General features: G+C 57.1%; 10 protein-coding genes and 1 non-coding gene across 11 annotated transcripts; 5 read left to right on the top strand and 6 right to left on the bottom strand.

Annotated features, from left to right (window-relative positions):
* Positions 1–44: 44 nt before the first annotated feature.
* Positions 45–4,094, bottom strand: PHSY_007263 (endonuclease/exonuclease/phosphatase; the record flags this gene model as incomplete). The annotated part of the gene is made up of 1 exon (XM_012337857.1): positions 45–4,094. One exon carries the CDS (start codon positions 4,092–4,094, stop codon positions 45–47), a length of 4,050 nt encoding a protein of 1,349 aa, XP_012193247.1.
* Positions 4,095–4,122: 28 nt separating this feature from the next.
* On the bottom strand, positions 4,123–4,713 carry PHSY_007264 (hypothetical protein; the record flags this gene model as incomplete). The annotated part of the gene is made up of 2 exons (XM_012337858.1): positions 4,123–4,327; positions 4,451–4,713. The coding sequence occupies 2 exons, from the start codon at positions 4,711–4,713 to the stop codon at positions 4,123–4,125; spliced, it is 468 nt and encodes a 155-aa protein (XP_012193248.1).
* Positions 4,714–5,119: 406 nt separating this feature from the next.
* Positions 5,120–6,088, top strand: PHSY_007265 (hydrolase, carbon-nitrogen; the record flags this gene model as incomplete). The annotated part of the gene is made up of 2 exons (XM_012337859.1): positions 5,120–5,594; positions 5,874–6,088. The coding sequence occupies 2 exons, from the start codon at positions 5,120–5,122 to the stop codon at positions 6,086–6,088; spliced, it is 690 nt and encodes a 229-aa protein (XP_012193249.1).
* Positions 6,089–6,379: 291 nt separating this feature from the next.
* Positions 6,380–8,551, bottom strand: PHSY_007266 (hypothetical protein; the record flags this gene model as incomplete). The annotated part of the gene is made up of 1 exon (XM_012337860.1): positions 6,380–8,551. The coding sequence occupies one exon, from the start codon at positions 8,549–8,551 to the stop codon at positions 6,380–6,382; it is 2,172 nt and encodes a 723-aa protein (XP_012193250.1).
* Positions 8,552–10,596: 2,045 nt separating this feature from the next.
* PHSY_007267 (hypothetical protein) lies at positions 10,597–10,878 on the top strand (the record flags this gene model as incomplete). The annotated part of the gene is made up of 1 exon (XM_012337861.1): positions 10,597–10,878. One exon carries the CDS (start codon positions 10,597–10,599, stop codon positions 10,876–10,878), a length of 282 nt encoding a protein of 93 aa, XP_012193251.1.
* Positions 10,879–11,485: 607 nt separating this feature from the next.
* On the bottom strand, positions 11,486–11,600 carry PHSY_007549. Its single transcript, XR_001099848.1, has one exon. It is a non-coding gene; the product is annotated as a 5S ribosomal RNA (ribosomal RNA).
* Positions 11,601–11,886: 286 nt separating this feature from the next.
* Positions 11,887–13,119, bottom strand: PHSY_007268 (signal recognition particle 19 kDa protein homolog; the record flags this gene model as incomplete). Its single annotated transcript, XM_012337862.1, has 2 exons — positions 11,887–12,948; positions 13,075–13,119. 2 exons carry the CDS (start codon positions 13,117–13,119, stop codon positions 11,887–11,889), a joined length of 1,107 nt encoding a protein of 368 aa, XP_012193252.1.
* A 357-nt stretch (positions 13,120–13,476) lies between these two features.
* Positions 13,477–15,765, top strand: PHSY_007269 (tRNA nucleotidyltransferase; the record flags this gene model as incomplete). The annotated part of the gene is made up of 1 exon (XM_012337863.1): positions 13,477–15,765. The coding sequence occupies one exon, from the start codon at positions 13,477–13,479 to the stop codon at positions 15,763–15,765; it is 2,289 nt and encodes a 762-aa protein (XP_012193253.1).
* Positions 15,766–15,879: 114 nt separating this feature from the next.
* PHSY_007270 (cytoplasmic protein) lies at positions 15,880–18,276 on the bottom strand (the record flags this gene model as incomplete). Its single annotated transcript, XM_012337864.1, has 2 exons — positions 15,880–17,778; positions 18,178–18,276. 2 exons carry the CDS (start codon positions 18,274–18,276, stop codon positions 15,880–15,882), a joined length of 1,998 nt encoding a protein of 665 aa, XP_012193254.1.
* An 805-nt stretch (positions 18,277–19,081) lies between these two features.
* On the top strand, positions 19,082–22,186 carry PHSY_007271 (condensin complex subunit 2; the record flags this gene model as incomplete). The annotated part of the gene is made up of 1 exon (XM_012337865.1): positions 19,082–22,186. The coding sequence occupies one exon, from the start codon at positions 19,082–19,084 to the stop codon at positions 22,184–22,186; it is 3,105 nt and encodes a 1,034-aa protein (XP_012193255.1).
* Positions 22,187–23,362: 1,176 nt separating this feature from the next.
* PHSY_007272 (hypothetical protein) lies at positions 23,363–25,711 on the top strand (the record flags this gene model as incomplete). The annotated part of the gene is made up of 1 exon (XM_012337866.1): positions 23,363–25,711. One exon carries the CDS (start codon positions 23,363–23,365, stop codon positions 25,709–25,711), a length of 2,349 nt encoding a protein of 782 aa, XP_012193256.1.
* Positions 25,712–25,878: the final 167 nt, after the last annotated feature.

Consider the following 25,878-nt stretch of genomic DNA (forward strand, 5'->3'; position numbering starts at 1 on the left):
AGGAAATCTAAGATGCATTGTCCCAGAACATCCTCTGCACCGCTCTACTGTGGATCGGCGTACCACTTAACCGCAGTCTCCAACAACCCCCTCTCCAAGCCCCTCCACTTCACCCTCAGCTCATCCTCCACCTCCCTCCTCCTCCTATGATCCGCACTCTTGATCCTCGCCTCGAACACCGCCGTCACCGGTCTATGATCGCTGATCGTGCACTCCCACCTCCTGTACTCCAGACACCTGATCCGGTCCTTATGATGGCTCTTGAAAAGAACGCGATCGCACCACGCCGGAATCCTATTCTTCTCGCTCGTATCCCACTCGTGACTGCCCCTATCGTACTTGTACGTCGGCAAGAACCCGATCCCCGGTTCGCTGAAATCCTTCAACCTGAAAGCCGGATTGTGCTTCAACTCCTTCCGCAACTGATCCTGCTCCAACAGCGGCGAGATTTTCCCCGCCACCAACGCTGCGAGAACAGTGTCCCTCGAATGGTCGATCCTGTAATTCAGATCTCCCGAGAAGAACACCAACTCGTGATCCAAGATCATGCTTCCATCGCCACCGCCGATGTACGCAGCAGGATCGGCATGCGGATCGTCAAACACCGCGGGATACTCCAAGATATCCGCCACATCGGCGTTTCTCTGCTTGACGTGTTTCTGACCCGCCGCAAGGTGGGAGTTGACAAAGGCGATCGAAGTATCCTGAACCACGAGCCGCGCGATGACGGCTCCCTTGTTGCCGTACCTTCCGCCCATACCCGTCTTGACCGTACTGATAGCAAGTTCTCGGACGTGCTTGAACTCGGTCTGCTTGACGAATACGCACGTGAACAGCCCTACGAGCGACTCGGACTGCACTAGCAGATACCCGCACGTCGCGGGCATCGCATACCGAACGATCTGGATCAGCTTATCGTACCACGCCCGGTACTGCCGCGACACACGATCGCCCAGATCGTTGGCTTTCCTCTTCCCTCCGCCGAGGAGCAAACTCTTCGCCGTAAGCTTCTTGCTCTCCAGATCGATCAATTCTTGAAACCCAAAGACGATGATATCCGGTGGCCGATCGGCAGGCAAGCTATCAGACCCAACCGAACAGGCATTCCGCAGCATCGTGCCGAACACCTCCATGTTCTCCGCCGAGGTCTCCAGATCGCTCGGTGAAGCCGCGTCCATATTGAACGTAATCGAGAGCGTCTTGATACTTCGATATCTGCAGAACTCCGCCTCCCGTTTCCCCTTCTCCACCTCGATCCAATCAAAGCTCAACGTCCCATCCCACAGATGCACCGCCGCATCCAGTCCACCAGATGCCACCTGCAGCCGTCCAGCTTTCTCGATCCCGTGTTCGTCCACCTTGATCGCCGTGATGGGCTCCTTGTGCGCCGTCCACACCTTGAGCGCCCTCCAAGGAGCGCTTTCAGTGTCAAACACCGAAATGGTACCTGCCCTGGTCGCTACCCAAAGGTACTTGACGACGCCAGCCACAGCCGTCAGACCGTGCGCCCCAAGCTTGCGTACACCCACACATTCGTACGTCTGCCTCGACCAGATCGAAACGTGCCCCGAGTCGTGTCCGAAATACACGAACTGCGGTCGCGAAGGAATAACCGTACCGCCAGTGACCATCCCTACACCCTCGCCCATCTCGGCAGGAATGCTGACGGCTTTGGAAATCGCATTGAACGGCTTGTCGTCTGCGAACGGATTGTAGATTCGGATACGTGGACCCTTGCTGCCAGCGTTATCTTTGCTATTCCGTTGCGCCGACGACCCTGACGAAACCCACAGCTGCTGACCGACGACGCAGGCGTACGAGCCTTTCTCCAGAGCGATGCGCTGTGTGATGGGCTGATTCGACAGGCGCAGCCCTGCCACGGCTGGATCTGGATCGGCACTCGGAAGCCAGATGGAGATCTTGCCACCTTCGTCCAACGCGAGCATCTTGTCGCCGACGCGCTTGAGAAGCTGGATCGGATCCGAGTGGACGTTCTGTCGTGAATGCACAACTTGCGCCTCGGCAATGTCAAGCTCCCAGAGATGACCGTCCTTGGTACCGCACCACAGATATCTACCTTCATCCGGCGTTTCTCCATGCGCGCGTTTCCCAACAGCCGGCAGCGGCAAACAACCGTGGTTCGGGGGTCGAAACTCGAGCGCTGTCAACTTGACTTCCTTGGACAGATGCTCTCCTACCGTGCAGAGTTTCTCGCCCACCCCGGTGGCCGACTCACCAACACGATACACCTTGACCTTGTCTCCGGTACCGGTGACCACCGTATGTCCGCACACGGCGAAGCACTGGAAATTCTGCTTGGCGGAAGTACAGCAATCCGGGTTGAACTTGGGCGCACGACGATTGGCATGCGAGGTATCCGGCAGCCCAGAAGGTGTCATATCGGCGGAAGCGTGAAGCCTGCGCAGACCAGCGGGTGCCTGCAAGGAGGAGGACGGAGAGACAGACGATGCAGCCTCAACGTCGTCTTCCTCGTCCGAGCTGTCTGAGCCGGGACGATTCGAACCGAACAGAGACGAACCCAAGCTGCGACCGTTAGAGCCGGTCGCCCCTATACCTGCATGTCGGATCGGAGGCGGAAGAAACGCAGAAGCTGAGTCGATCTGACTGGGCGAAAGGCTATGAAACGGATGTGCCCGCCTCGCCGATGCAGACGAGACTGGGATCGGCTTTGTTCTGGCTGTGACCGTGTGCGAGCGGTGGACGGCAGCTGCAGACCGTGACGCAGCAGCGCTCCGTTGAGGCGGTGGCATGATGGACGTATTGTTCTGGACTGCACCCGCATCGGCTTCTGAGGGTCGGCGCGCCGGCAATGGAGGGAGTTCCGGTTCCCGCTCTGCAAGCACCGCGCTCAGCAAAGGCAAAGCACCGGTGCTCCTGGAAGCGCTCAGCCTGCGACGTGATGGGTGGTCCGGCGACAGAGCGTCAGAATCTCGGGGCGGCAAATGCGGAGGCGACGCCAAGGACGCGTCTGGCGGAGACAGAGTGATGAAAGACGTGTCTGTTCCCATTGTCGGAATAGCCGGGGCCGAACCTGTGTCCGCATCCATCATGACAGAAGCGATCGATCCAGGCAGGTTCGAGAAACTTTCCGATGAGCCATCCGTCTTGAATGGCCTGGGAGGGACCACCGGTGCATGCTGCTTGAACGGATCGAACGGCTCTGACCCATGATCGACTGTCGGAGAAAGCTGCTCATTGGAGCGAGAGTATTTGAGAAAGTGATTGCCGCCCGTAGCTACTCGACTAGGCATGAGATTGTTGGTGTCAGGAGTGCTCGTGCCGCTTGCGCCACGCTGATGCGAGTGATGATGACCAAACATGCTAGCTAGCGACGCGACACGCGAAGATGAATGTGCGTTGGCTAGACGATCGAGATCGGCCTCATCCAGGATCTGAACGCCGTGCGATTGAGTGGTGGGCTTCGGCGGTCGTGGAGGTGCCATCGTTGGTCTCGCTGGACCTTCGGTGTCTGATGTCGAGGCGGAGGCGGTGGCTGAGGCAGGAAGGCTGGACGCGGCTTCGCGAGCATCAAAGGATCTCGGCGTCAGTAGTCCGGGGACCGCCTCGCCAAACTTGGACGCGGGCACGGCGAGCTGTCTGGAACTGCCCGAGACTTGCCGCGAATGGGGAGCAGGTTTCTCTTTGCTGACAGACTTGCCGAGGTCGGTGGTCGATGTGTTGGCACTGGACGGAACCGATAATGCAGCCAAGTCGGCTACACTGAGCATCGTGGGACCAGCATGAGTATGTTTCGCGGAGCTTGACGACGGTTGGGAAGATGGGACTGTCGTCTGTGCATCGTGCGGCAGGCTCTGAGGTGAGGCAGAAGCGGGCTTCTTGGGTTTCGGCGGAGCAGTGTGACCCATGACGAGCTTCTTCTCTGCTTGTCCGAACGTGTGTGTTGCATTGAGATCTTTCTGTCGTGTATTGACCGAGGAACTTGCTCTTTGCCTGTAGGCTGGACGACTGCCCTCGGAGTGGGAGAGCTGTTCGAACCTGGAACGAAGGTCAGAGACGGCGCCAGGAAGAGCACCGAATTCGTCTGGCTCCTGACCCGACTGTTGGTCCGTCATGGTGTAAAATGTCGATCAACAGGTCGGATCAACCCTCGACACTATCGACCTTCCACTTTGCCAACGATGCTGCCTGTCGAAGATCCAGGATCGACAAGCTTAACGCGAGTCTGCGGAGAAGGGGCACGAAGAGCTTGCCATTGCAGCAGATGCGGGTTTGTCGGTAGCTGCGCGATGAAGATTTGATCTGCGGGGTGATGGTTGAGAGGATGGAGTTGGGACGAGGACCTTGCCTGATTGGGAACGGCACAACAAAGGGACGGAAATGCGACGGTCGGTCCAAGCGCACCGCGGTCAATTTTTTGGAATGCACATCAAAAAGTGGCCGAACAGGTCGGCAGCACGCATGCACTCACGCACGCATGAAAGCGAAGGCATACTTGCCTCTGTTGCCGGAGGCATCCGAAGCCTCATCACGTACGACCTTCAGACGTTTGCATCGGCCCGAGTGTCGATAATCGGTTCCACGTCTCGTCAGGGTCCAACGACCATGTCGCCGAGGTAGCTGAGCCGAGCCTGACGTCTTTCTCTCCGTCGCTCGGTGTTTTTTCAGCCAAAGGTGGCCGGCTGAAAACCCTTGAGCAGGGGCTGTGCAGCCTATTATCGGCTCAGCGTCCATTGCACCCTATCCATCGCTTCGGCACTTCAGCTCCGACAGACAGACTAAGAACAACAACACACGAGCGAAATTATTCCTGCGCTCAGTGAGCCGAGACAACCGAAGCTTCCTTGCAAGTCACGGTGGTGGATGAACCTCGACAGAAAGCCGGTAACACCTCCACAAAGCAGAACGTGACAGATATCGGGCTGCAGCATCCGTGCGTTGCTCACGTTCTTTCCGAGCGCGTATCACTCCCAACACGGTCGTACGAGCCGTGAGCAGCGACTTCTTGACCAAGTGTATCCAAGGCTCGCTCGAATCGTCCGGATCACGCTCACTCAAGTCGTGACAACAATATCGCGGGCACGTATATCCTCTCACATCTCTCATCTGCACTAAGGAATCACCCTCCAAATCCGCAATCATGGTGTTGGCAGCCGTCGCCCAGCTGAAATCCACATCCGTGATCGCCGACAACCTCGCCGCCTCGGTCTCGCTCATTCGATCGGCTGCGCTCGCAGGAGCCAAAGCCATCTTTCTTCCCGAAGCTACCGACTTTATCGCTCCTACAGCTCAAGTTGCCTCGCTCACCCGATCCCAGGACAACGCCACCTTCGTACAGGGAATTCAGTCCGCAGCCAAGGAAGCTGCCATCTGGGTTTCTGTCGGAATACACGAACCACCCTCTGCTCAACAAGACGAAAAGGATTCGGCGGACAACAGGGGACGACTACGATGCTACAACACACAGCTGTTGATTGATCAGACGGGGGCGATTCTGGATCGGTACAGAAAACTACACCTCTTCGACGTGGATATTAAGGGTGGACTTAAGATTCTAGAGAGCGATTCTACTATTAAGGGAAACGAGTTGTTGACACCGAGACAGACGCCGCTCGGTAAGCTAGGTCTGTTGACGTGCTATGATTTGAGGTTCCCCGAACCATCGCTTAGTCTCAGAAGACAGGGCGCCCAGGTGTTGACCTACCCTTCGGCGTTCACCGTCAGAACAGGCGCTGCGCATTGGGAGACCTTGTTGAGAGCAAGAGCGATCGAGACTCAGAGCTACGTACTAGCAGCGGCTCAGGTAGGCGCTCATGATGGAACAAAGAGGGTTTCGTGGGGACACGCTATGATCGTCGATCCGTGGGGTTCCGTGCTCGCTCAATGCCCGTAAGTCTACCGACAGCGTTCCGACAGCGTCAGTTTCAAGTTGCTGACACTTTTCTTCTTTGACCCCCGTGTGGTTGCTCACAGTGACATCCAACCTTATAAACCTACCTTCTGCCTGGCGGATATCGTAAGTCTCCTTCGCGCCAAAAACTCCAACCTCGCCCTCGATCGTATCACTGACAAGAATCTTGCATCCTCTTCTGCATCGCACTGCCACTAAGGACCTCGAATCACTCGAAAACACACGTCAAGAGATGCCGTTGTGGCAACAGCGACGAGACGATCTCTTTCCGGAACTCTAGCACGGCCTGCAAGCACCGCTGTCCCTGCAAAGTCATGGTGGAAAAGTTGTTGCCCAACTTTGTGCTAGATAGAAATACAATGTGAAGGAAAGATACGGACAAGCAAGGGAATGCGAGACAAAGTGCAGGTGTGTTTGCCAACGTGCGTGAAGCGACAGAGACTGGTCCGTCCAAATCACCAGGATTCGTGACGTGGACACAGTCAAGCCTTACGAGTCAGCTAGGACTTCTGCCGTGGCCAGCTCTTGCAATCTCGTCGTCAGCTCTGCGGCATCGAGCTCGAATTTGGGCGAAGCCTTGACGTCCTTGTCGACGTCGAGACGAGTAATGACAAAACCGAGCCATCCTTCGCTACGCTGAGCTGCGCCACCGACAGCGGTCTGCGACGAGCTCTCTGTCAGGGTGCTGTTCTCGCTGTTGAATCGCATGCGTGCGTGGCGAGACTCGTCGTGAGAAGCAGCTTTGACAGGCTTGGCGACTGGTGCACCTTGCTGCGAATGCTCGTGACGTTGCTTAGCTGCACCACCAGCCAACGGAAGCGAGCGGCTGATGCGGCTGAGTGCTGTGGCAAGCGCGTACTGAGCCCACAGCGCACCTGCCAAAGGGAGCGCAGCTTGAACCAAAAAGACGCACATGTACGTCGCCTGATCGCCGAACGATCCGACCGACGACGTGTGTGGATCCGCCGCATGTGGGGACGACGCGAAGAAGCGCGGAGAGGTAAGCACGCCAGCAGCGGCTGTTTCCGTGAAAGTCTGTCGCTGGGAACGGGTATGGTGGAAAGCAGTGCGGCTCAAGCTGTGGAGAGCGGCCAGAGCGATGAGAACCTGACACAGCACGTGTGCTCGAATGAGGCGCGAGGCAAGGTCAATGAGCCAGCGTCTCTGCAGTGCCAATCCCGAGATGCCTCCCAGGGCGAAGACCGACTGTGCCAGCATGAAGGTTGTCAGAGGGAGTGAAGCGGCGTCCGGGTGTAGCGAGGTTTCAAAGGCGCAGACGCCGACGATGACGATGCTCAGCGCTGCCAATCCGACGGCTAGGAGCGGCGTGCGAATCGACAGCGACCGCGCCGACGCGGTGCGTGTGGAATAGAAAGACTCCGACGATCCTCTGTGCGGGTCGCAAGCGGATCCCTTTGAGGGTGCAGGTGCAAGGAGGGAGGGACTCGGATCCATCGAGATGGAGAGGCTACGATGTTTGCGCCACGACTGTACCCGACGGTGGGTCACGGGGGGAGGGTAACGTTGACTCCGGAAGCCGATGCTATGCCGGCCTGTTGCGTCTTGAGGAAGGGGCTCACGGTCTTCGGAGCTGCTCTGTCGAGACAAATTGGGTGACATGGCTTCGGGAGACTCGAAAACAGCCTGGCTGCGCGAAAACGCGGCCGCTGAAGCAGCATCGCCAGAGCCGAAGAGACCCAGAGGATCTCGTTCACCGAAGGCCAGCGCGCGTCGATCGGTGGGAGAGGCGCCTTCGAGATCCGTGTCGTCTTGGTCGTCGACAGCAGCACCGAGGGTGTCCACGTCGAAGATTGAGCGCAGCTCCTGAAGACCGGCTTTGAGATAGGGCGAGGTCGTCGATTGGATGGTCTGATTCAAGGCGCTGAAACTCATCGTGTGCGACAGGGTGTTTGACCATCTCCTCGCCCTTCGAGGCCAGTTTGACGCCGCAGCATCCCCCTTTGTGCTGCACAGATCGGAGGATCCATTGAGCGAAAGGTAGCGCGTGCCGCCCATCAAGTTGGAGCGGTCGGAAGCTGCCGAACGAAGCGAGGTAGAGCGTGACAGCGTCGAGGTCGGGCTGGTGAGGCTTGGTGTGCTGGACAATGATGACGGTGGCTCGTCGGCAGGTGTGTCGATGCGAGGACGTGCGGGCTTGAATTCGCCCTCGGTGGCTTCAGTAGCCTGGCCGCTGGGTGCAAAGAGCAAAGAGGACCCTATCGCGTTGGCAGGGGCGCTTGTGTAAGTCAAATTGCGTGCAGAGTGGAGTCGACGGCTCGATCGCGAGACCGGGCTCAATGGCGGCAGAGTAGAAGTGGATTGTTCTGGGCTGGTTGGTGGTCGCTCTTCGCCGTCAGGAAACACACGGCGCTGGCGAGAATAGGCACGCAGCGTCTCGCCGCGCCTGGAAGGGCTGAGGGCAGGTTCGCGGAGCGCCGTGCGGCTTTCGGGAAATCCGAATGTCTGATCGTACAGATCGATAGGAAGTGCGAGTCCTTTCAATGTCAAAGAGTTGGCAACCGCGGAAGCATTAGGTGGACGAGGACGCGAGTCAGAAGACGAAGCGTGACTGACGGTTTTGCACCTTCGAACGCCAGTCTCGGTGCACCGTGAGCCCGATGAGGGCCCAGCATCGTTCTGGGCCGCCATGTGTAGGCTCATATTGTCGGCGACTTCCGACGAGACGTTGTGAGCAGTTTCTGCGAGGTTGCTGTTGGCCACCGTTCAGAACATAGGCGACGCGGCGGAGGGCCGACGGAGAAAGGTCAGACTGAAGTTGCAAAGAGATTGAGAGGTGAAGCAAGCTAGCACTGTGAGCCCATCTCAAGATGAGCGCGAGCGAGGTGCTGGCAAGGGCAATGATCGTGTGTTGATGGTGGTGAAAGGGCTGGCGTTGGCACAGGTTGCTTCAATGTTCAGAGAGAGAGAGAGAGAGAGGAGGCGGCAAGCGGCTCAAGCTTTTTGACTCGAGATTGCGAGCAGATCCCGAATGACAAAGGGCAGCGTAGAGAGAGGCAGGCTCGCCATGCTGAGCTGAGCCTAAATGACAGAGCAAGCAACACTCTCGCCCGCTTCGAGAGCTCGACCCTGTCAACTCGACGCTTTCAGCAAGCATGAATAGGCTGACCCGGTCAGCAGCGGCAGGCAGGCATGCAGGCAGACGCACGGTGGGGCTGTCCAGGTCGCGGTGGGAGGGCGGGACAGTTTCGGGAACGCATTTCCGCGGCGCCCGACACTGACTCGCTGACTAGCAAATGCTTTTCGCCCATTTTTTAGTCATAAAATTTATTCATATTTGGCATAAGTCACACTTTTCAGGGTTCGAGAGTTGTGAAGCGTCCAGGACTCCGCCAAGCCGCAGACACAGGGCTCGAGGAGTAAGCGGTAAAAGTTTATTAAAAAACGCAATTCTTTGTTCGGAAAGGAAAGAGCGACCGAGCCGGACCTAAAAATCGCTTCAATATGCGCATCATCACCTGAGATTTTCATGCTCACTCAGTCACTCACTCTCAACCACCTAAAAGGCATTTTGCTGCTTGCCAAGGTGCTGCCCGGCAAGACCAAGCTCGCTTACGACTAACTTAATGGCACCCTAAGGGTCGCTCTCGCTTCTTCGTCTTGCCTAGCAGAGGTCGAGATTCTTTCCGCTCAACGCTGAAGAAAGCTCCTCTGGGAAAGAAGACCATCATCCATGACCGCATAGGTCATTGCGGTGGGAGGATGGCACAAGTCCCACCGTCGCCGTTCACCGTCTCGCTGTCGAAACTCTTCCGCGACGAGAGAGGGAGGAGGTCAAGGGTTCAAGAGATACGCTAAATTTTGCGCTGAGCCGCACAGAACCGCTTCTTTGTCTCTCGCGGTCCCTGAGGCTGGATTTCCAACGTTTCCTGTTCAAAGCTTTGCTCTGCCGGATCTACGATGAAAGAATCCCACCGACCCTTTTTCGGGTCAGGATCGGATCACAGGCCTTGCACAACAACAACCCACTGCCGCGTGCCAATGAAGCAGGGATCGCTGAATGGCTCCAATGCTCCCAGAGGCTAGGGCCGCGTTCCCTGCACGTAGTGTACTGCACAGCATTCACAGACCAACACTTCAGGCGGAGATTCAAAAGAGGTGGACAGGATCTCGACTCGTGACTGCTCTGTCGTCAATCATCGGTCGCAATAGACGGAGGAAATCATAAGGTCTGGAATGCGCGTTCGGCCAATTCGATCTCCGCTGCGCCAGCCCCTTGATCGAGCGTCGGCACCATTTCCATGGCATGGCTCGGCTTGCTGAACGCGGGGTATGGATCACGCTCGCTGGATGCTCCGGCACCATCATCTGAACAGGCTCGCGCGATCGAGACGAATCTAGTCTTGCAGTTCTGCGGACCTTGTTGGCCTCGCCATGGCAGAAGGAGGCATCACAGCTACGAGTCGAACGTTTCCATTGTGCAAGCTTTCACCGCTGCAGAATGATGCAAATCGACTGGCGATCCTCGCTCTTGATGAAAAGTGGATGGAGAAAAAATGACGGCTCATCGGCGGATAACGTCTCCTGCGATCCGTCTAGCTTACGCTTGGCGTCATGCGCACCGAACGAACTTCAAAGCCGTCGTCGCAGCTACGATCTTTTTCTCCGAGAAGATGTGCTGACGCTCAACACATTGAACTGCACATTCGACACCACATTTTGGTTTGAAGTTGCCGAAGATTAGGAACATGCAGCGGCAGCCGCTCGAGCGTGTGAGCAAGCGCAGACGTCGATACAGTTGCCGCCTACGCCGAATTGTGCTGGACGCGTCCTGGAGCGCTGCAGACTTCGGCAGCAGCAACAGGCTCAAGGCGCAAAAACTCGGCTACGCTCGCCGCTTCCATTCACATTGCATAGCTGCAAGGAACGGCCAGTCCCAGGTATACTGTACTACGGAATTCCGAACCATGTTTCCCATGCCGAGCAGCTTGGTGCAGCGGAAAAGGTCCGTGGTGATCGCGATGAAGTAACGCACACAGAGCTAAGAATTGGTCGAGCGAAGCGGTTTCTTGGCTGTTATGCTTGGCACGGCGCGATGCATATCTCGCCGACATGTCAAACCAGCAGAGCCAAATGTCGCTCCAAACGAGCCTTGGTGCACCTCATGACGGCCAGTCTCGAGATCGTGACGAGAGGTCACGAGACCTTTACCCTTCGACGACTCGCTCTACGGTAGAGCAAAGCAAGGGTCTCGTGCGTCATCAATTCGGGTTTATGTTGGTTTCTGCTTACCCCGGATACGGAATTTCGAGGAGAGGAATGTTGATCGCGTCGAGTCAGGTGACAAGCGGGTCGAGAAACCAAGCTGCACCATGACCTCTCCGTAATCCAAGCCAACCAGCTTGCCATACAGTTAGTTCAGCTACGGTTGGCGTCCGGCTGCAGGTTGCTGTACTGCCTGTGTCGACGTCACCTCCGCACCCTTCCATACCCTCGGCGCATTTCGGCCCTGTCGCGTCATCGAGGTCATTCATCCGTCCACGTCGACTCACAGCGTTTCATCCCGTCGGGACCCCTCCCAGCTTCAAGCGTCCAAGGTTTCAGCCATTCAGAGGGCTGGAGGAAGTTGAAAAAAAAGAACTGCAGCACCTAGGATTCCCGCGTGGTCCCCCACCGCAGTACTGACTAGGCGATGCCTTGCTTAACTTCGCAGATCGGACGGGATGCGGTGTTTTCAAGGCTCTGTGGCCGCAGATGGAGATGCAATTCAATTTGGGTACTATATATGGCACAAATGTAACAGAAAGAAGCGATCAGGCCTATCATGGCCGGCGGCGATTCGGCTTCTAGGAGCATGTTCGCATCTCTAGGGCAGATGTCTTCGGTAAAGATCTATCACGAAGGCTCACAGACCACACGCAATCGACAATTCGAACCGACAAGAATGGTGGATTCTGTACTATATTGGCATGTCATGGCCGGGGTCCAGCTACGAGAAGAAGGGTCTGCTCGAACGACGATCAGGGGCAGAGCAGCGCTCAACGTCCGATGCGGACCACTTTCTTCCTCTGTCTTCGACCGAGATTCATGGGATTCATGGGATCCTTCTTCTTGGCGGCTGCTTCCTCCTGCGTCTCTTGCTCCTCCTCTTCGTCGTCATCTCCGCCCAGTCCCATGCCACCGAGCATGCCACCGAGACCTCCGAGCGCATCGGCGCCAGGCATTCCCGGCGGCATACCACCCATTGCTTCGGCCAGATTCATGTTGAGAAGTCCGCCTTCGATGGCAGGCGAGTGTGCTGGCAGACGCGCTTCGAGCGTTGGAGGGAAGCGGATGTTGACCAATCGTTGGCGGATCGGGTTGGGGTTGGGATCGCGCTTTGCTTGAACGATCTGCTTGCGCTGTTCCTTGGTCAGGGCCGGCTTGGAAGGTCCAGCGGTGCTGGCCGAGCTGGAGGCAGCCGCAGTAGCTTTCTTCTTGTTCTTCTTGCCTGAACCCGCAGCAGCGCTAGCGGCACCGGACGAACCGGATGCTGCAGCCTTTGCATTCTCGGCGAGAGCCTGCTTCTTCATCGTGGAAGGTCGGACACGTTTCTTGCGCGGTTCGAGCGCAGGTGGCTTCCCGCCGCAGTTGGGCTGGATGGTCTCTGCAATGGCATCGAACAGCTGCTTCTTGTTGGCGAAGCGGCTGCTCATTGGCTCGCCATCGTCATTGAACAGCTGGACCTTGACACGTCCAGGGTTCTCCCAATCCTGAGGGTGCGTCTTGTGCGGCTCCTGAACGTACTTAAGCTGGATGCGACCGACGGCTTTAGCGATCCAGAGCTGGGTGGGGAAAGGGCTCGACTTCTCGTAAGAGACGCGACGGCAGCCTTTGCCGTAATGACGCTTAGCATCAAAGTAGATGGGGTAGACGCTGACCCACTTTTTGTGTTCGCCATCATCCTTGGCCTTGGACCCACTGGCACCGGCAACGTCGAAGCCCGCAGGAGGTCGAGAGGATCCGAAGTCGCCAGAGCCGGGAGCCTGGCCCATCTGCTGCATCATTTTCTGGAAGGCAGCCATCTGGTCGGCCTGCGGAGCAGCACCGGATTGTTGCGCCTGTGAGACAGCGGGCGACGTGACGGTCGGCAGATCGAACTGTTGGACGAGATTGCAATTCGTAGCAATGGTCGTCAGGTGCCTGCTATTTGGCTCAATGTGGTGTGTGCGCTACGCCGTACTTACTTCAAAGTCATCGTCAAAGTCTTCCACAGCTGCTTTGGGCGGCATCTTGAGGGTTGCGAAAGGACTGCGGCGTCCTTCAAAGTCTCAAAGTGGTGAAGGTCCGGTGGAAGGTTGATCGTGTCAATCGTTCGTGATGAACAGTGTGCAGCTGCAGATCCAGCAGCGTTATCGCCACGTGACCCTGGGCTGTCATTTCTACTTTGCCGCCCGAGTGGAATTTCTGCAATGGCGCAGCTGGAAAGGTCAAAGTGTGGAGGCTTGACACTGACCCTGAACGTGCCTGTCTTCCTGACATCTTGCAACCTCATACACTTCTCGTCCTTGCAACCTTCGATGGCCTACTCAAACTGATACGACCACAACGGCTCCCAAAAGTATGCCTCGCAGCTTGAACTAGATGGCATGTCTTTGGCCTGCTTGCGCACTTGGTCTCGAAAACGATTGCTCCCGACCCGGATCGAGAACGCTACCCTTCGGGCCTTTGCAGCACCTGCTACGACTCGCAGCTTGGTCGCATCCTCGATCGTGAGCCAGCTGCGACCCCGAACCGGCACAATGAGCAAAGGCGCGCAGATCCAATTGACGGAGCAAGAGGAAGCCATCTGTCAGCTTCTCGACCAGACGTGCTCCTTCATTCATCGTGAACGACCCAGCATCCCAGAGATAGACTCAACACAGACCAGCGGCGATGGAACCCAGCCCTGCGAGGCCCGCATAGCTGGTGGCTGGGTCCGTGACAAGCTTCTTGCGCGCGACTCCGACGATCTCGACATCTCGCTGTCCACGTTGACCGGAAACGCATTCGCCTTGTATCTCAAGCATTACCTCTCATCGCCCTCCTTCGCGTCCTCATCTCTCGCACGATCGCCCTTCTTCAAAGATGAAGGCTCGGAGATGGGCCGAATTGGCAAGATCGCTGCCAACCCGGAACAGAGCAAGAATCTGGAAACGGCCACAGCGCGCGTTCTCGGTCTCTCGATTGACTTTGTCAACTTGCGCAAAGAGACCTACGATCCAGGCTCGAGAATTCCAAAAATGACGTTTGGCACGCCGAAGGAGGATGCGGAGCGTCGCGATATCACAATCAACTCGCTGCTGTACAATGTGCATACGAGACAGGTGGAGGATCACACCGGTTTGGGACTTCAAGATCTAGCGATCGGGTTGATACGAACACCGCTGCCGCCCCTCACCACTTTCCTGGACGACCCGTTGAGGGTGCTTCGATGCGTCCGGTTCGCGAGTCGCTTTGCGTATGACTTGCACCCTACCATCATTCGCTGCCTGACCGGCGCAAAGGTTGCAGGCAGCATCGTCGACGATGCAGAATCCAGTCTCGCCCAACTTGCGAGTAGCGACGATCCAAGGATATCTGCGCAGGGCAGTGCGGGCGTCGAGAGCGGTAGAGATCAGATCCGTGATGCGCTCGTCAGCAAGGTGTCGCGAGAGCGATTCGGCATCGAGGTCGACAAGATGATAAAGGGTCCGCACCCGTTGCTCGCCTTGTTTCTGCTGCACCGATTGGAGCTTTTCCCGCTCGTCTTCCACCCACCACCTTCTGCGGGCAAGCTCTATGTCGCATCTGCCACCACTCCGAACAGCGAGGTTGGTCAACCTGCCTCAGACTCTGTAGCGCTCAACGCGGCTCGGTTGCTCGACGCCGTGCTCAGCGGCCAAGCGCTCGAAGACGTCACTCCTGACAATCACGCAGTTCCTATGGACACCCTCTACATCGGCGACGGTCGTGATAATGCATCCAAATCCGACCTGTCACGCGCCTTCTCATCCATTCCAGCATCGCCGGTGCCACGGGCAGTCTTCGATGCGCTACCTTCCGATCTGCTCGCCTGCTGGAACGGGACGGCGTTATCATCGGAAGAACGAAGACGACTCTGGATTTCCGTCGCCTTGCTTCCCTTGCGACATTTGATCTACGAAGAAAAGAAGAGCAAGTTCTTCTGGGCTGGTGAGAGCGTCATCGCCAACGGTTTGAAGTTGGGCACCAAAACCTTGAAGGAGCCGGTGGCGTCTCTGCATCGCTGCATGGAGCTAATTCCGTTGGGCCGCAAGGTACTCTCCTCCGAGCACCCGCCAGCGGGAGCAGAAGTCGAAGCGCTGGACAAGTTGCTCAATCTGCCTCCAGGTCTCAGCGTCAAATCACGACTCGGACTCTTGCTTCGCAACCAGCACGCATCCAACCCTCTGCTCCAACTTCGACCGCAACCTGCACTGCTGCTATCGTTCATTTCGGAGCTCCTCGATCTCTGGCAGTGTCACACCGACCATGACACAATTACGCTGGCCGCGGTGCAGCAACAAGCGGTGCAGCTGGCATCCGACTATGCGCGCTTCTGGCAACGCATCCAGCAGTGGAATCTGGTAGAGCGAGCGGAGGAGAAGCCCGTATTGGACGGCAATGCAGTCACCGCTTGCCTCGAATGTCATCCGAGGCTGATCTCGACGGTACAGACATTCGTGCTGGGTTGGCAGTACGACAGAGGGCAATTGGGAGAGGGAGGGGAGGAGGAATGTAAGACTTGGTTGAAGAGCGAATGGGAGAAAGGTGGGATCGTGCCGTTTGATCAGCGACCTGCACCCCCACCGGGGAAAGGAGAAAAAGCGAAGAAGAAGCCTGTGGCTGCAAAGACGGCGGACGAATCGGATCGTAGGAAGCGTCAGAAGAGCGAGTGATCACAGCACAGACCAGAGCAAAACAAACACCTTCAAGAGATACCGTTTGACTTGAAATGTGTAGCTCCTGTGTATTGACTGACGACTGCCGGGTATATAAAGAAACACGCATCATCACATTCCTCTCCAAATCGTCACATCTTCTTCCTTAACCTCGTCTCCCTCCACCTCCCCATCATTCACACCATCGATCTCGTCCTCCAGATCTTCGATCTTCCTCCTACCATGCAGGTTCAAACTCGCCAACGGCAACACCGACCACTTGGGCAGCCACCTGACATCGATATCCCTCCACACCGCCCTCTCATCGTACAGTTCGATGAACTCTTGATCCATGCTTCTACTCTTTGGCCAACTGAATCTCCGGTATTCGTCGAAGATCGTTGTAAGACTCCACTGCTGGAGCTTCCTCAGACAGCCTATGAGACAACCTGTGCGGTGTTTCCCCTTGTTGCAGTGGATCAGGATGGGATGGTTCCGACGGTCGAGGATGGTCATTAGTGCCGCGGTGATCTTGTCCGTGGGGATCGAGACAAAAGGTTCCTTGTTGCCCGGGATGCCGAATTGGAAGAAAGTGATGCCGTTGCTGTCGAGGAAGGTCGAGTTGGTTTCGGGGTATTCTTCGAGGATGAGGGTGAGGACGGATCGCAAGCCGAGCGTGCGGAGGAAGGGAAAGTGTTTCTTCTTGGGGAAGCTGGATCGATAGACGTGCGAGTTGACCATGGCAAAGTTGTCCGGTGGGAGGAGATCCTCTTGAAAATCTGGTGGAGCGTTGTTGGACGTATTCTTGCTGCCATTGGCAAGGGCAATGCTGGACAGTCTGGAAGGAAGGCCGCGGATCGCAGGAGAGGATGTGCCAATGCTGGCAGTCGTATTGGCGGACATGGGGATGGGCTTCATCGTACCTGTAGCTGTTGAATCTATCTGTCTTGAATCTGGTGGAGGATGACCTGCACTGATGTTGGACGCTATTGAGCCTGTCGAGGATATAGTGGAAGTGAGAGGAACTGCCAAGCTTGCGTTGGGCAGCTGACCCCGCGCTACAGCCTCCGAGAGCGAAGCAGGCGAGCCGCTGCTTTGAAATGAAGACTCCATGGTCGATGTGTGAGCCGCCTTTGGCGAGGTGAATCGAGACAGTGGAGCCGACGATGGATTGAAGAATGACGTTGAGGCAGAGGAAGACGTGCTGGGTCTTGAAGAACCATTGAAACTGCTGAGTGATGCCGATGCAAGCGATGCCGAGGTGGCAGGGCGTTTCTTTTTCGTTGACGATGCCGTGAGAGCGCCTACCTTGCTCGACGAAGCATCGTCGGGCACCAGCGGGATTCCAGCCGACCTCAACTGCGGATAGGCCGACAGCTGTGAGAACCAAGGCAGTTCCTCTTCAGCTTGAGTAGCCTCGGAAGAAGCCGATCGAGACTGTGATGCGTTCGAGCTACCATTCGTATCTGACGAGGCGCTCGTTTCGGATTCGGCCGACGTCTCAGCTAGCTTGCTGGCTGTCTCGCGAAGGTTGAGCCCGTTCTGTACTGCCGCGATGGCACCTGATCCTGCTTGAACAGTGACTGACTCGGCTGAGTCGCTCGTATGGAGGCCGCCATACCTATGCGGGACGCTACCAGCATTGTCGGTGGCTGTATACTGGTCCTCTTCGTCGTCCTCTCGAACACGATGCTCGCTGAGAATCCGTTGCAAGAAGGCGTAAGGTCTTGGCTGATCCTGACGAGGAATGGTCGGATTACGACGGCAGTAGAAGTTGGGAATGTCCTCTTCCACTGCAACCCCTGAATCCTTCTTCTTAACTTTGTCCTTTCCCATCGTAGCGTATCGTTGTGAGCGGGGCGGTCCCTCTCGGTGACGCTGATCAGACGATGTCAGATGTCGTATCGAGCTGGAGTGTCGCTCGATCAGACGTTGTGTACCAGCAAAGGTGATGTCGCCCGGGTCCCGGAGTATGTGGAGATGCAGGGTTCGACGTGATGATTTGGATCCAGCATTTCTCAAACGAATTTTCTGTAAATGACGTTCTCAGCCGCTTGCCACCTCTGCTCTGTTTCATCCTACCATCATCGCCGGACTCGATCACCACAGAGTCAAAAGATGGCGCAAGGATTCAAGCCAGCTAAAGCGAAGAAGGCGCAGGCCTCGCCAAAGTCGGGATCCAAGGCGAAGACTGGACCAAAACGTGGTCGTAAGTAGCTCGATAGTGATGTACAGAGCAGGTCCCCTCCGATCCCCAACTGACCATCTTCCTCCCTTGACATTTTGCGGCTACGATGCAGCCCGAGTGATCGCACCAAAGAAGAAAGCAGCAGTGCAAGCTGCCAAGACCAAGCAGAAGCAGACCGCTTCCATCACAGCCAGGATCGAGCAAGAGATGGTCAGCCGAGCTTCGAAAGGTGGCCCGCTCACCATCATGAAGAGGGCCGCAGACGGCGACGCGGACGACAAGAAGAAGAACGTGAACAAGAAATAGACGTCAAGAGCAGCAATTCGCAGAAGAGCCAGCATTCATCTACCGCAAGACCTGGACTGAAACACAGCTCCTCCCCGTTCACCCGGGTAACTTGATTCGCATCGACCCGATCTCATCTTTGTACTTTTAAGGCTTCTACGTGCAGCGAATCATGCCCATCGCAATCTCATTGCTCGATCGTGCTGTCGAAGAGACCCGATGAGGCTCTTGACGTTCCTGTTTGCGTTGGGACACGATGGAAGTCTGCTCCTGTTCAGCATCACAAGGAGGCGAGGTATATCGATGTTAGACCTTGAGAAGATCTGACAGAGATCACGTGATGGACCACGACGCGAAATAAACACTGCCAGACTGCTCAGAAATATTGCAACAGCCAGACGGCACTCTCTTCCTCGCGCAGCCAGCCGTATTATTGAATTGGCTGTTCGCGGCAGCTGACGGCAGCGACACCTGATGTGGTGGACAGGCAAGGGTCTGCGCAGTCGCGCTCTCGCTATTGCTCTCTCCCTCGCTTCAACACGGGTCTCGCTCTTTTTAGCGTGGTCTCTCGACTGTCAGCCAAAAAATCCGACTGAGCTGCTAGACCAACACTCGGAGGAGCAACCAACACATCCAGACACTGCGGATGGCGCCCGCTTTTCGATCGTGATCGTCACCTTCACCATCGCCTTCGACCATCCTATCTTTCGACGTAGTGTACAGTACTGCACCTCTCGCATCTGGCGATCGTTGACGGGCACGCCTTCCTATTTGGCGCCGAGCTCGCCATCAGCGCGCTTACAAAGTACCAGCATTCACCCCAACCGTTTTTCGACCTCTCCATACAGTGACTGAATCAGGATGCCGTCCAGACACTCATCTTCAACCTCTTCGCGCGCACCGCTTGAAGACTCGCGTGCGGCAAATCGTTCCATCTCGACCTCGTTTGCCGGCACCAAAGCCTCGCTGTCCGCCAAATCATCGTCTTCAAGAAAGAGCTCAACAACAGCCTCGTCATCCTCGTCTTCAAAGTCTCGCTCTGCGTCTGGGAAGCACCGCGGACGTTTCGACGATGATGACGATATCGCAGAAGAGGATGAGGACGACGACGACGATGGCGATGACTACGATGAAGAGGATGAGAACCACAACCGTCCCTCCAATGGGCGCAAACCGTCCGGCGCTCTGTCGAAATCCACTTCCAGACCGCCTTCGGCGCCATCCAGTCGTCAGGTGTCAGCATCCAACAACGCCAACCGCTCCGTGCTCGCGCGCTCGAATCCAAACGCGTCCATACTGATGGGCGGTGCTGGCAACACATCCGTTGCATTCCAGGCCTCGCGTGTCGCGGCGCTCGCCAGATCCCACGCCGTCGTCGATGCTTCTTCCATCATGCGTCCGCGTGGTCAGGCCGGACCTCCAGCCGCCAGTGCCGCATCAGCAGCTAGTGATCCCAAAGTTGCGGGCGCTGTCGCTGCCTCCATCAATGTAGACACCTCCAGCTTCGAAGAATGGATGAAGATGGCCACCGACAACAAGATCAACTCGACCAACACCTGGTCCTTTGCCCTCATCGATTACTTCCACGACATGTCGCTCCTCCGCAATGAGAGCGGTGATGGCAGCATCAACTTCCAGAAAGCCTCGTGCACGCTCGACGGATGTGTCAAGGTTTGGACGTCTCGTGTCGACTCGGTCGTTGTAGAGACTGGAAAGCTTCTCTCTGGTCTGCAGGACGACCTGGATCAGGCCACACGCAAAGACAAACGCGGCGGCCAGGAGGGAGAGGATGACGATGCTGACGACGACGATGAGGACGGCAGCGGCAACTCGACGCGAAAGCGAAAGAGGAACAAGGAGGCTACCCTCGCCAAGACGTTTGGTCACATCCAGATCAAGAAATTCGAGCTCGAGTTCACGGTCGATCCGCTCTTCAAGAAGACTTCTGCCGACTTTGACGAGGGCGGCGCCAGCGGCTTGCTTATGAACCATTTGGGCGTCGACTCGTCTATGGCTGTCATCTTTGATGCCAGCGATGTAGCCGGAGTCGGCAGCGAAGAAGATATGGCCAAGATGCTCTCTGTTGGCGAAGACGGCGAGGCAGACGGCGAAGCAGACAGTCCCGCTCCCGCCGCTGCGGAAGAGGACGAAGACGAGTTGATCGACCTGTCCAAGCTCGCCTCCAAATGGCTCGACTCGGACGAGTTTGGCAACGCCGACGGACCTTCCGACGACGTGGCTGCGCTGCTCTCACGCCGGGTCCTGTGCCCTACACTGTGCAACTTCCGCTTCTCCAAGGACGACGACACACCCTTCGGCGTCGGTCTCGACGAATTCAACCAGCAGACCTTCCACACGGCTACGCACGCCGATACCTACTACGACTCGCAGAGTGTCCACGGCTTGCGTGCCGCATCCGAGGAGTTCGACGAGGTAAACCTCCCGATGGACGGAGGAGCCGGCGAGGGCGACTTCTTCGAGACCGACATGGGTGGACCCATGGACGACAACGACGACGACGGCGACGACTTCTTCAATGCACTTGAGGCTGCGCCCGCTTTCCATCATGGCGGTCCCTCCGTGATCGATGGCACTACTGGCAACGTCAACGGATACGGACCCTTTGATCCCTCGGCGGGTCCATCTTCTGAGCTTGTCATGGCGATGGCTTTCAACCCATCAACTGGAATGCCTACTGACGGTGCCGATGGCGAGAATGGCAGCGATCTGTTCGACTACTTTGACCGACGTCTCATGCGCAACTGGGCCGGTCCCGAACACTGGAAGCTTTCTCGTGTAGCTGCCTCGGGTCCTTTGGCTCTCGGCGCGTCGACAGGTGCTGCTGCTCAGGCGGCTGCAGCTGCTCGCAAGGAAAGCAAAAAGAGCAAGGAGCCGTTCGTCATCGATTTCCTCTCTGAAGAGGGTGCGGTCAACGTCAAGGAGATCTTTGAGCCCGCCAAGCAGGCGGCCGCCATCACTCTTCCAGTCAGCGCTCGCAACAAGATGGCGAGTCTGGCCGCCTCGTCATCCGATGCTTACCTGCTGCCGGAGGATCGCCACTTCACATCGAAGCAGCTCTTGCGGCTGTTCCTGAAACCGAGAGTGGCGATCAACATGCGTCACAAGGGGCAGCAGAGCGGTGGTGGATTCGGCGGCGACGAGCAGCTGTGGGCTGACGTTGCGGGCGATGCGGAAGAGGTGGGCGGTGCAGATGGCGGCATGCCCTTTGACACGCAGTTCTTCCACGATGCCGATGACGGCTTCGATGCCAATGGCGGTGGACTGGGTGGTCTCGACGACTCGCCGGAGAATGTCACCGCTGGTGGCGATGCGGAAGACGAGGAGCTTACACAGACGCTGCAAGCGCTCAACCGCGTCAAGCCCGAGTACGTCAACTATGCCAAGAAGGCTAAGAGGGTCGACGTCAAGAAGCTCAAGGAGAACATCTGGAAGGAGCTTGGCATTCTGGGCTCTACCACCGACGACCCGGCAGCGGCTGCAGCGGCTGCTGGCAACGAGGATGGCGACGAGTCCATGGCGTCGACCGTCGCGGATGCGGCTGGCGGCGTCAAGACATTCGAGTCGGTGCTGTCCGGCTTGCAGAAGGCGTATACGCAGGACAGAATGGAAGAGATCTCGACGTCGTTCTGCTTCATCTGCTTGTTGCACCTTGCCAACGAGGAAGGATTGGCCATCGACACTGGTTCGCAGGATAAGATCGAGGCGTTGCGTGCCAAGCGTGGGCGCGACAGCACGACGCCGACGAGAGGCGACGTGGGGGGAGGACTGTTCGGCCGCCTCGCTGCAGGGAGGGTGATGCAGAGTAGCAGCGAGGACGATGATTTGGGAGGAGAGGGTGAAGAGGCGGTGGAGGGTGAGGAAGGGTATGAAGAGGACGAGCTGCGTGTGGGCAGGTTGTCGTCGTTGAGGATTATGAAGGATCCCAAGGCGTATCGATCGGCGTGATCCGGTGCATCTGGACAGTTGTATTTTCGTAGCGCAGTGTTTCTCATGAGTCAAGTGGTGTTGAAAGCGAATGGTGACTTGTTGTAATCTGGACACTGTATCTGTCGAACATGGTATTGTCATTTCGGTCTGGTGCATTCGATTGAGGTGAGGTCAGAAGCCTAAGGGATTCACACTTCCTTCTCCGTCAACCGGCAATCTACCCTGTTCTCTCTGCATCCACCACTCGGTATCCCAACCATCGAACACGAGCGCCAACTCTCTCTTTGCGCTTTCTGGAGAATCGCTTCCATGAAACCCGTTTCTGGTATCACCCAGACCGTATCTGGATCTGAGAGTGTGTGGGGCGGTGTGTTTTCCCATGTAGGCTTTTGTCGGACCGAGTAGGGATCTCCATTCGGCGATGGCGTTGGGACCGTAGAGCGCGAGTGCGAGGGAGGGTCCGGAGATCATGCCGAGAATGAGTCGGTCGTAGTAGAATCGTCCGCGATGTTCGGCGTAGAAGGCGTGCGCGTCGGAGGATGTCCAGAATAAGCGACGGGTGCGGGCGATGGTGAGGTGGGGAGAGGATTTGATGAGTTTGAGGATCGAGGATACGTCTGGTTGATAGGCGCAGACGGATGGTTTGAGAAGGGCTAGCGTTAGTTGCGGCGTGGAAGAAGGCGGAGGAGGAACGGTCGAAAGATGTCTGAAGGGGGTTGATGGGAAAGGTAATGTTGGGTTGCGAGAGGACGATGGAGATGCTGAAAGGATTGATGAGATTGGAGAGGTACGGGAGCTACTACATGCTCGAGTGAGGCTCCAAGCCGAGCGGCCGGAAGACTGTGGTATTGACGTCATCTTGGTTGCTTCTTACCCCGCTTGTCTCCTGAGATGGAGTCCCAATAGCGTTGATGGAGAATGCAAAGGCGGTCAAGATGTCGGACAAGAAGGTGGAGCAATCAATGGTGCAAGGTTGCGGGGGAATGACAGTCGATTACATAATTGCACTGTTGTCGGTTGTCGGAGAACGCGTCCGGAACGCCAATCTGAGCCCCCACGAACCCCGTCAATGATGCACCGGGGTTCCTGCAGGACGTCAATCCATCATCCGCATCCACACTCAATCTTCTCCACCTTCTCTCGTCACCCAATCCTCAGGCTTCAGTCTTCCCGCCTGAGGTCCTGTTCACAACCATGGCGACCACAGCCTCGGTGTACAACACCTCCCGCACAACACGGCAGATCCTCCGTCGGCATCGAAAGGACAAACCTTCACTCATCCTGCACCTGCACAACCACCATTTCCGATTCGAACGTCAGAATGGCATGTTCCTCTTCGACTCACCCGTCAAAGCGTTCTTGGGGTATATCAGAGATCAGAAAGTGCCGGCGGATTTGATCGACGTGTTGACCGAGTCCGGAGTTCAGTTCTTTGAGGGCTGCTTGTTGGTGGATGTCCACGATCACCGTAGTCACGCTGCTGCGAGCGAGTCGATATTGGGCCCGAGAGAGCTGCACAGCATCAGTGCTGCAGGTCAAGGCAGAGACGTCGTCGGCGGGACCGGCGCGGAAGGCTCAGGTGGCCTAGCGTCGAGTCTGTTTTATCTGCAGGAAGGCGGAAGATATGGAGCGCGGAAACTTGTCGGAGGAACGGGATCGTTCGATCCCAGAACAGGTGGGCTGGGTGGAGTGGAGATCTACCGAATCGTGCTGCATCCAACATCAGAAACGCTCTGGGCAGATATCAAGATGCTCGACGATATGGCCGGTGGAATGTGGACCGATCAAGAAGCGCTCGAGGTTGAAGCCAAGATTCTGGCATTGACCGCACCACCGCTCTGCCTTACACCGGATCCGCAGGCCACACGCATCGCCAACCTAATGTTGAGCTCAACAGCGCTGCCGTCAGCATACATCCCTTCGCACGACTCGCCGTATCGATCGGCGAAGAAGCGCAACGCAAACTCGATCGAGGTGGAAAAGGAAGAAGCCAATCGACAGCGTCGCGACAAGATCATGCGGCTCATGCAACACGGACACAAGAGAGGGTTGCCGACAGCACAAGCAGGGATGCCGAATGCGCTGGCCAGGCCAGGCTCCAACACGGTCGAGAGTGGTGGCTCGACGTCGGCGGCAGCGACAGCGTTTGTTCCAACGTTCGACAGGATGACCTTCATCGAGAGGTGGAGAATAGGCAGGAACGCTGCGCTGAACGGAGGCATGGCAGCCGCTCCGCTCGCCGGTGCTGCAGCGAACGGAGCAACCGCGACCAATGGCGCTGCGGCAGGCACCAGCGCGAAAGGTGGAAAGGACGCCGCCAAGGCGAACGACAAGGATGAAGCTGCTGACGCAGCCAACACGTCAACCACCAAAAAGCCACCATCGAAGAAGAAGAAGAAGGCTCAAAGGGAGAAGGAAGAAGCGGAGGCAGCGGCTGCTGCGGAAGCGGCCAAGAAGAAAGCGGAGGAAGAGGCTGCAGCCGCCGCTGCTGCTGCCAAGAAACCCAAGAAGAAGCTCACCAAGAAGGAACGCGAAGAAAAGGAGCGCAAGGAGAAAGAGGAGAAGGAGAAAGCCGAGAAGGAGGAGAAGGAACGCAAGGAGAAGGAGGCCGCTGCAAATGGGAAGGGCTCGAAGCCCAAAAGCAAGAAGAAGCAAAAGGAGGAAGCTGCTGCCGCTGCGGCTGCCGCAGAGGCTGCGAGCAAGAGTCCGGCCAAGAACGCCAAAGACGCACCAGGCAGTCCGGACAAGGACAAGAAGAGCTCACCCAAAAAGACGGCCGCCAAGAAACCTGCCACAGCAGCGGCAGCGACACCAGCTACCTCGGCAGCCACACCTGCAAGCGGCAAGAAAAAGACGCCTGCCAAAAGCGACAAGAAGAACGCCGCATCCAATGCCAACCCTATCGCTGCAGCGGGCGGCGCGAATGGAGTCACCGACACACCGACCTTGCCCAACGCAGCGGTCCAAGGCACGCCCATCCTCGGCAGTGCGACGCCCTCCGTCCAATCCACCCCCACCCCCGCGCACCGAGCCATCCCCTCCCAACCGCAGCAGCAGCAGCAAATGCAGCAACAGCAACAGATGCAACAGCAGCTCACGCAACAGCAGCTGCAACAAGCCGCTCTGGCAGGCATGTTCCCCAACATGGCGAATCAGCTACCCTTCGGAGCAGCGGGTGTTTCGCAACCGGGTGCCAACAACGGCGGTTTTGGCATGCCCATGATGAACGGTGGTTTCCCACCGACCAGCAATCCGCAGGCGACAGCAGCAGCGCTGGCAGCGATGCAAGGTATGGGACTGGGTCAGTTTGGTGGAGCTGGAGCGGGCAACTTTGGAAACGCGGCGCAGATGCAGCAGATGATGCAGATGATGAACGCAGGAGGGATGGTCGGGTTCAACAGCATGCCGTTTGGCGCGCAGCAGGGGCAGCAGGGTCAGGGGCAGCAGGGACAGGCTCAGCAGCAGCAAGGACAAGGTCAAGGGGGCGATATGCCTGTGGGTGTCGGGTTGGCGGGTCTGGCCAATTGGGGCACTGGAAAGTAGAGGAGTGGAGAGGAACGCTGTATCTGTATTTGTAGAGCAGGATTGCGACGAATTGTATCTGTACGTCCTTCTCTGTTGTGCGAGTATGTGATCGAGGGGAAGATAGAATGATACCTCAGCGTGCGGTCGTGCCACCGTCGATAGGCAGAATGCTGCCGGTACACCAA

This window comes from Pseudozyma hubeiensis, assembly GCF_000403515.1.
Source record: "Pseudozyma hubeiensis SY62 DNA, scaffold: PHS69, whole genome shotgun sequence".
Lineage (NCBI taxonomy): Eukaryota > Fungi > Basidiomycota > Ustilaginomycetes > Ustilaginales > Ustilaginaceae > Pseudozyma > Pseudozyma hubeiensis.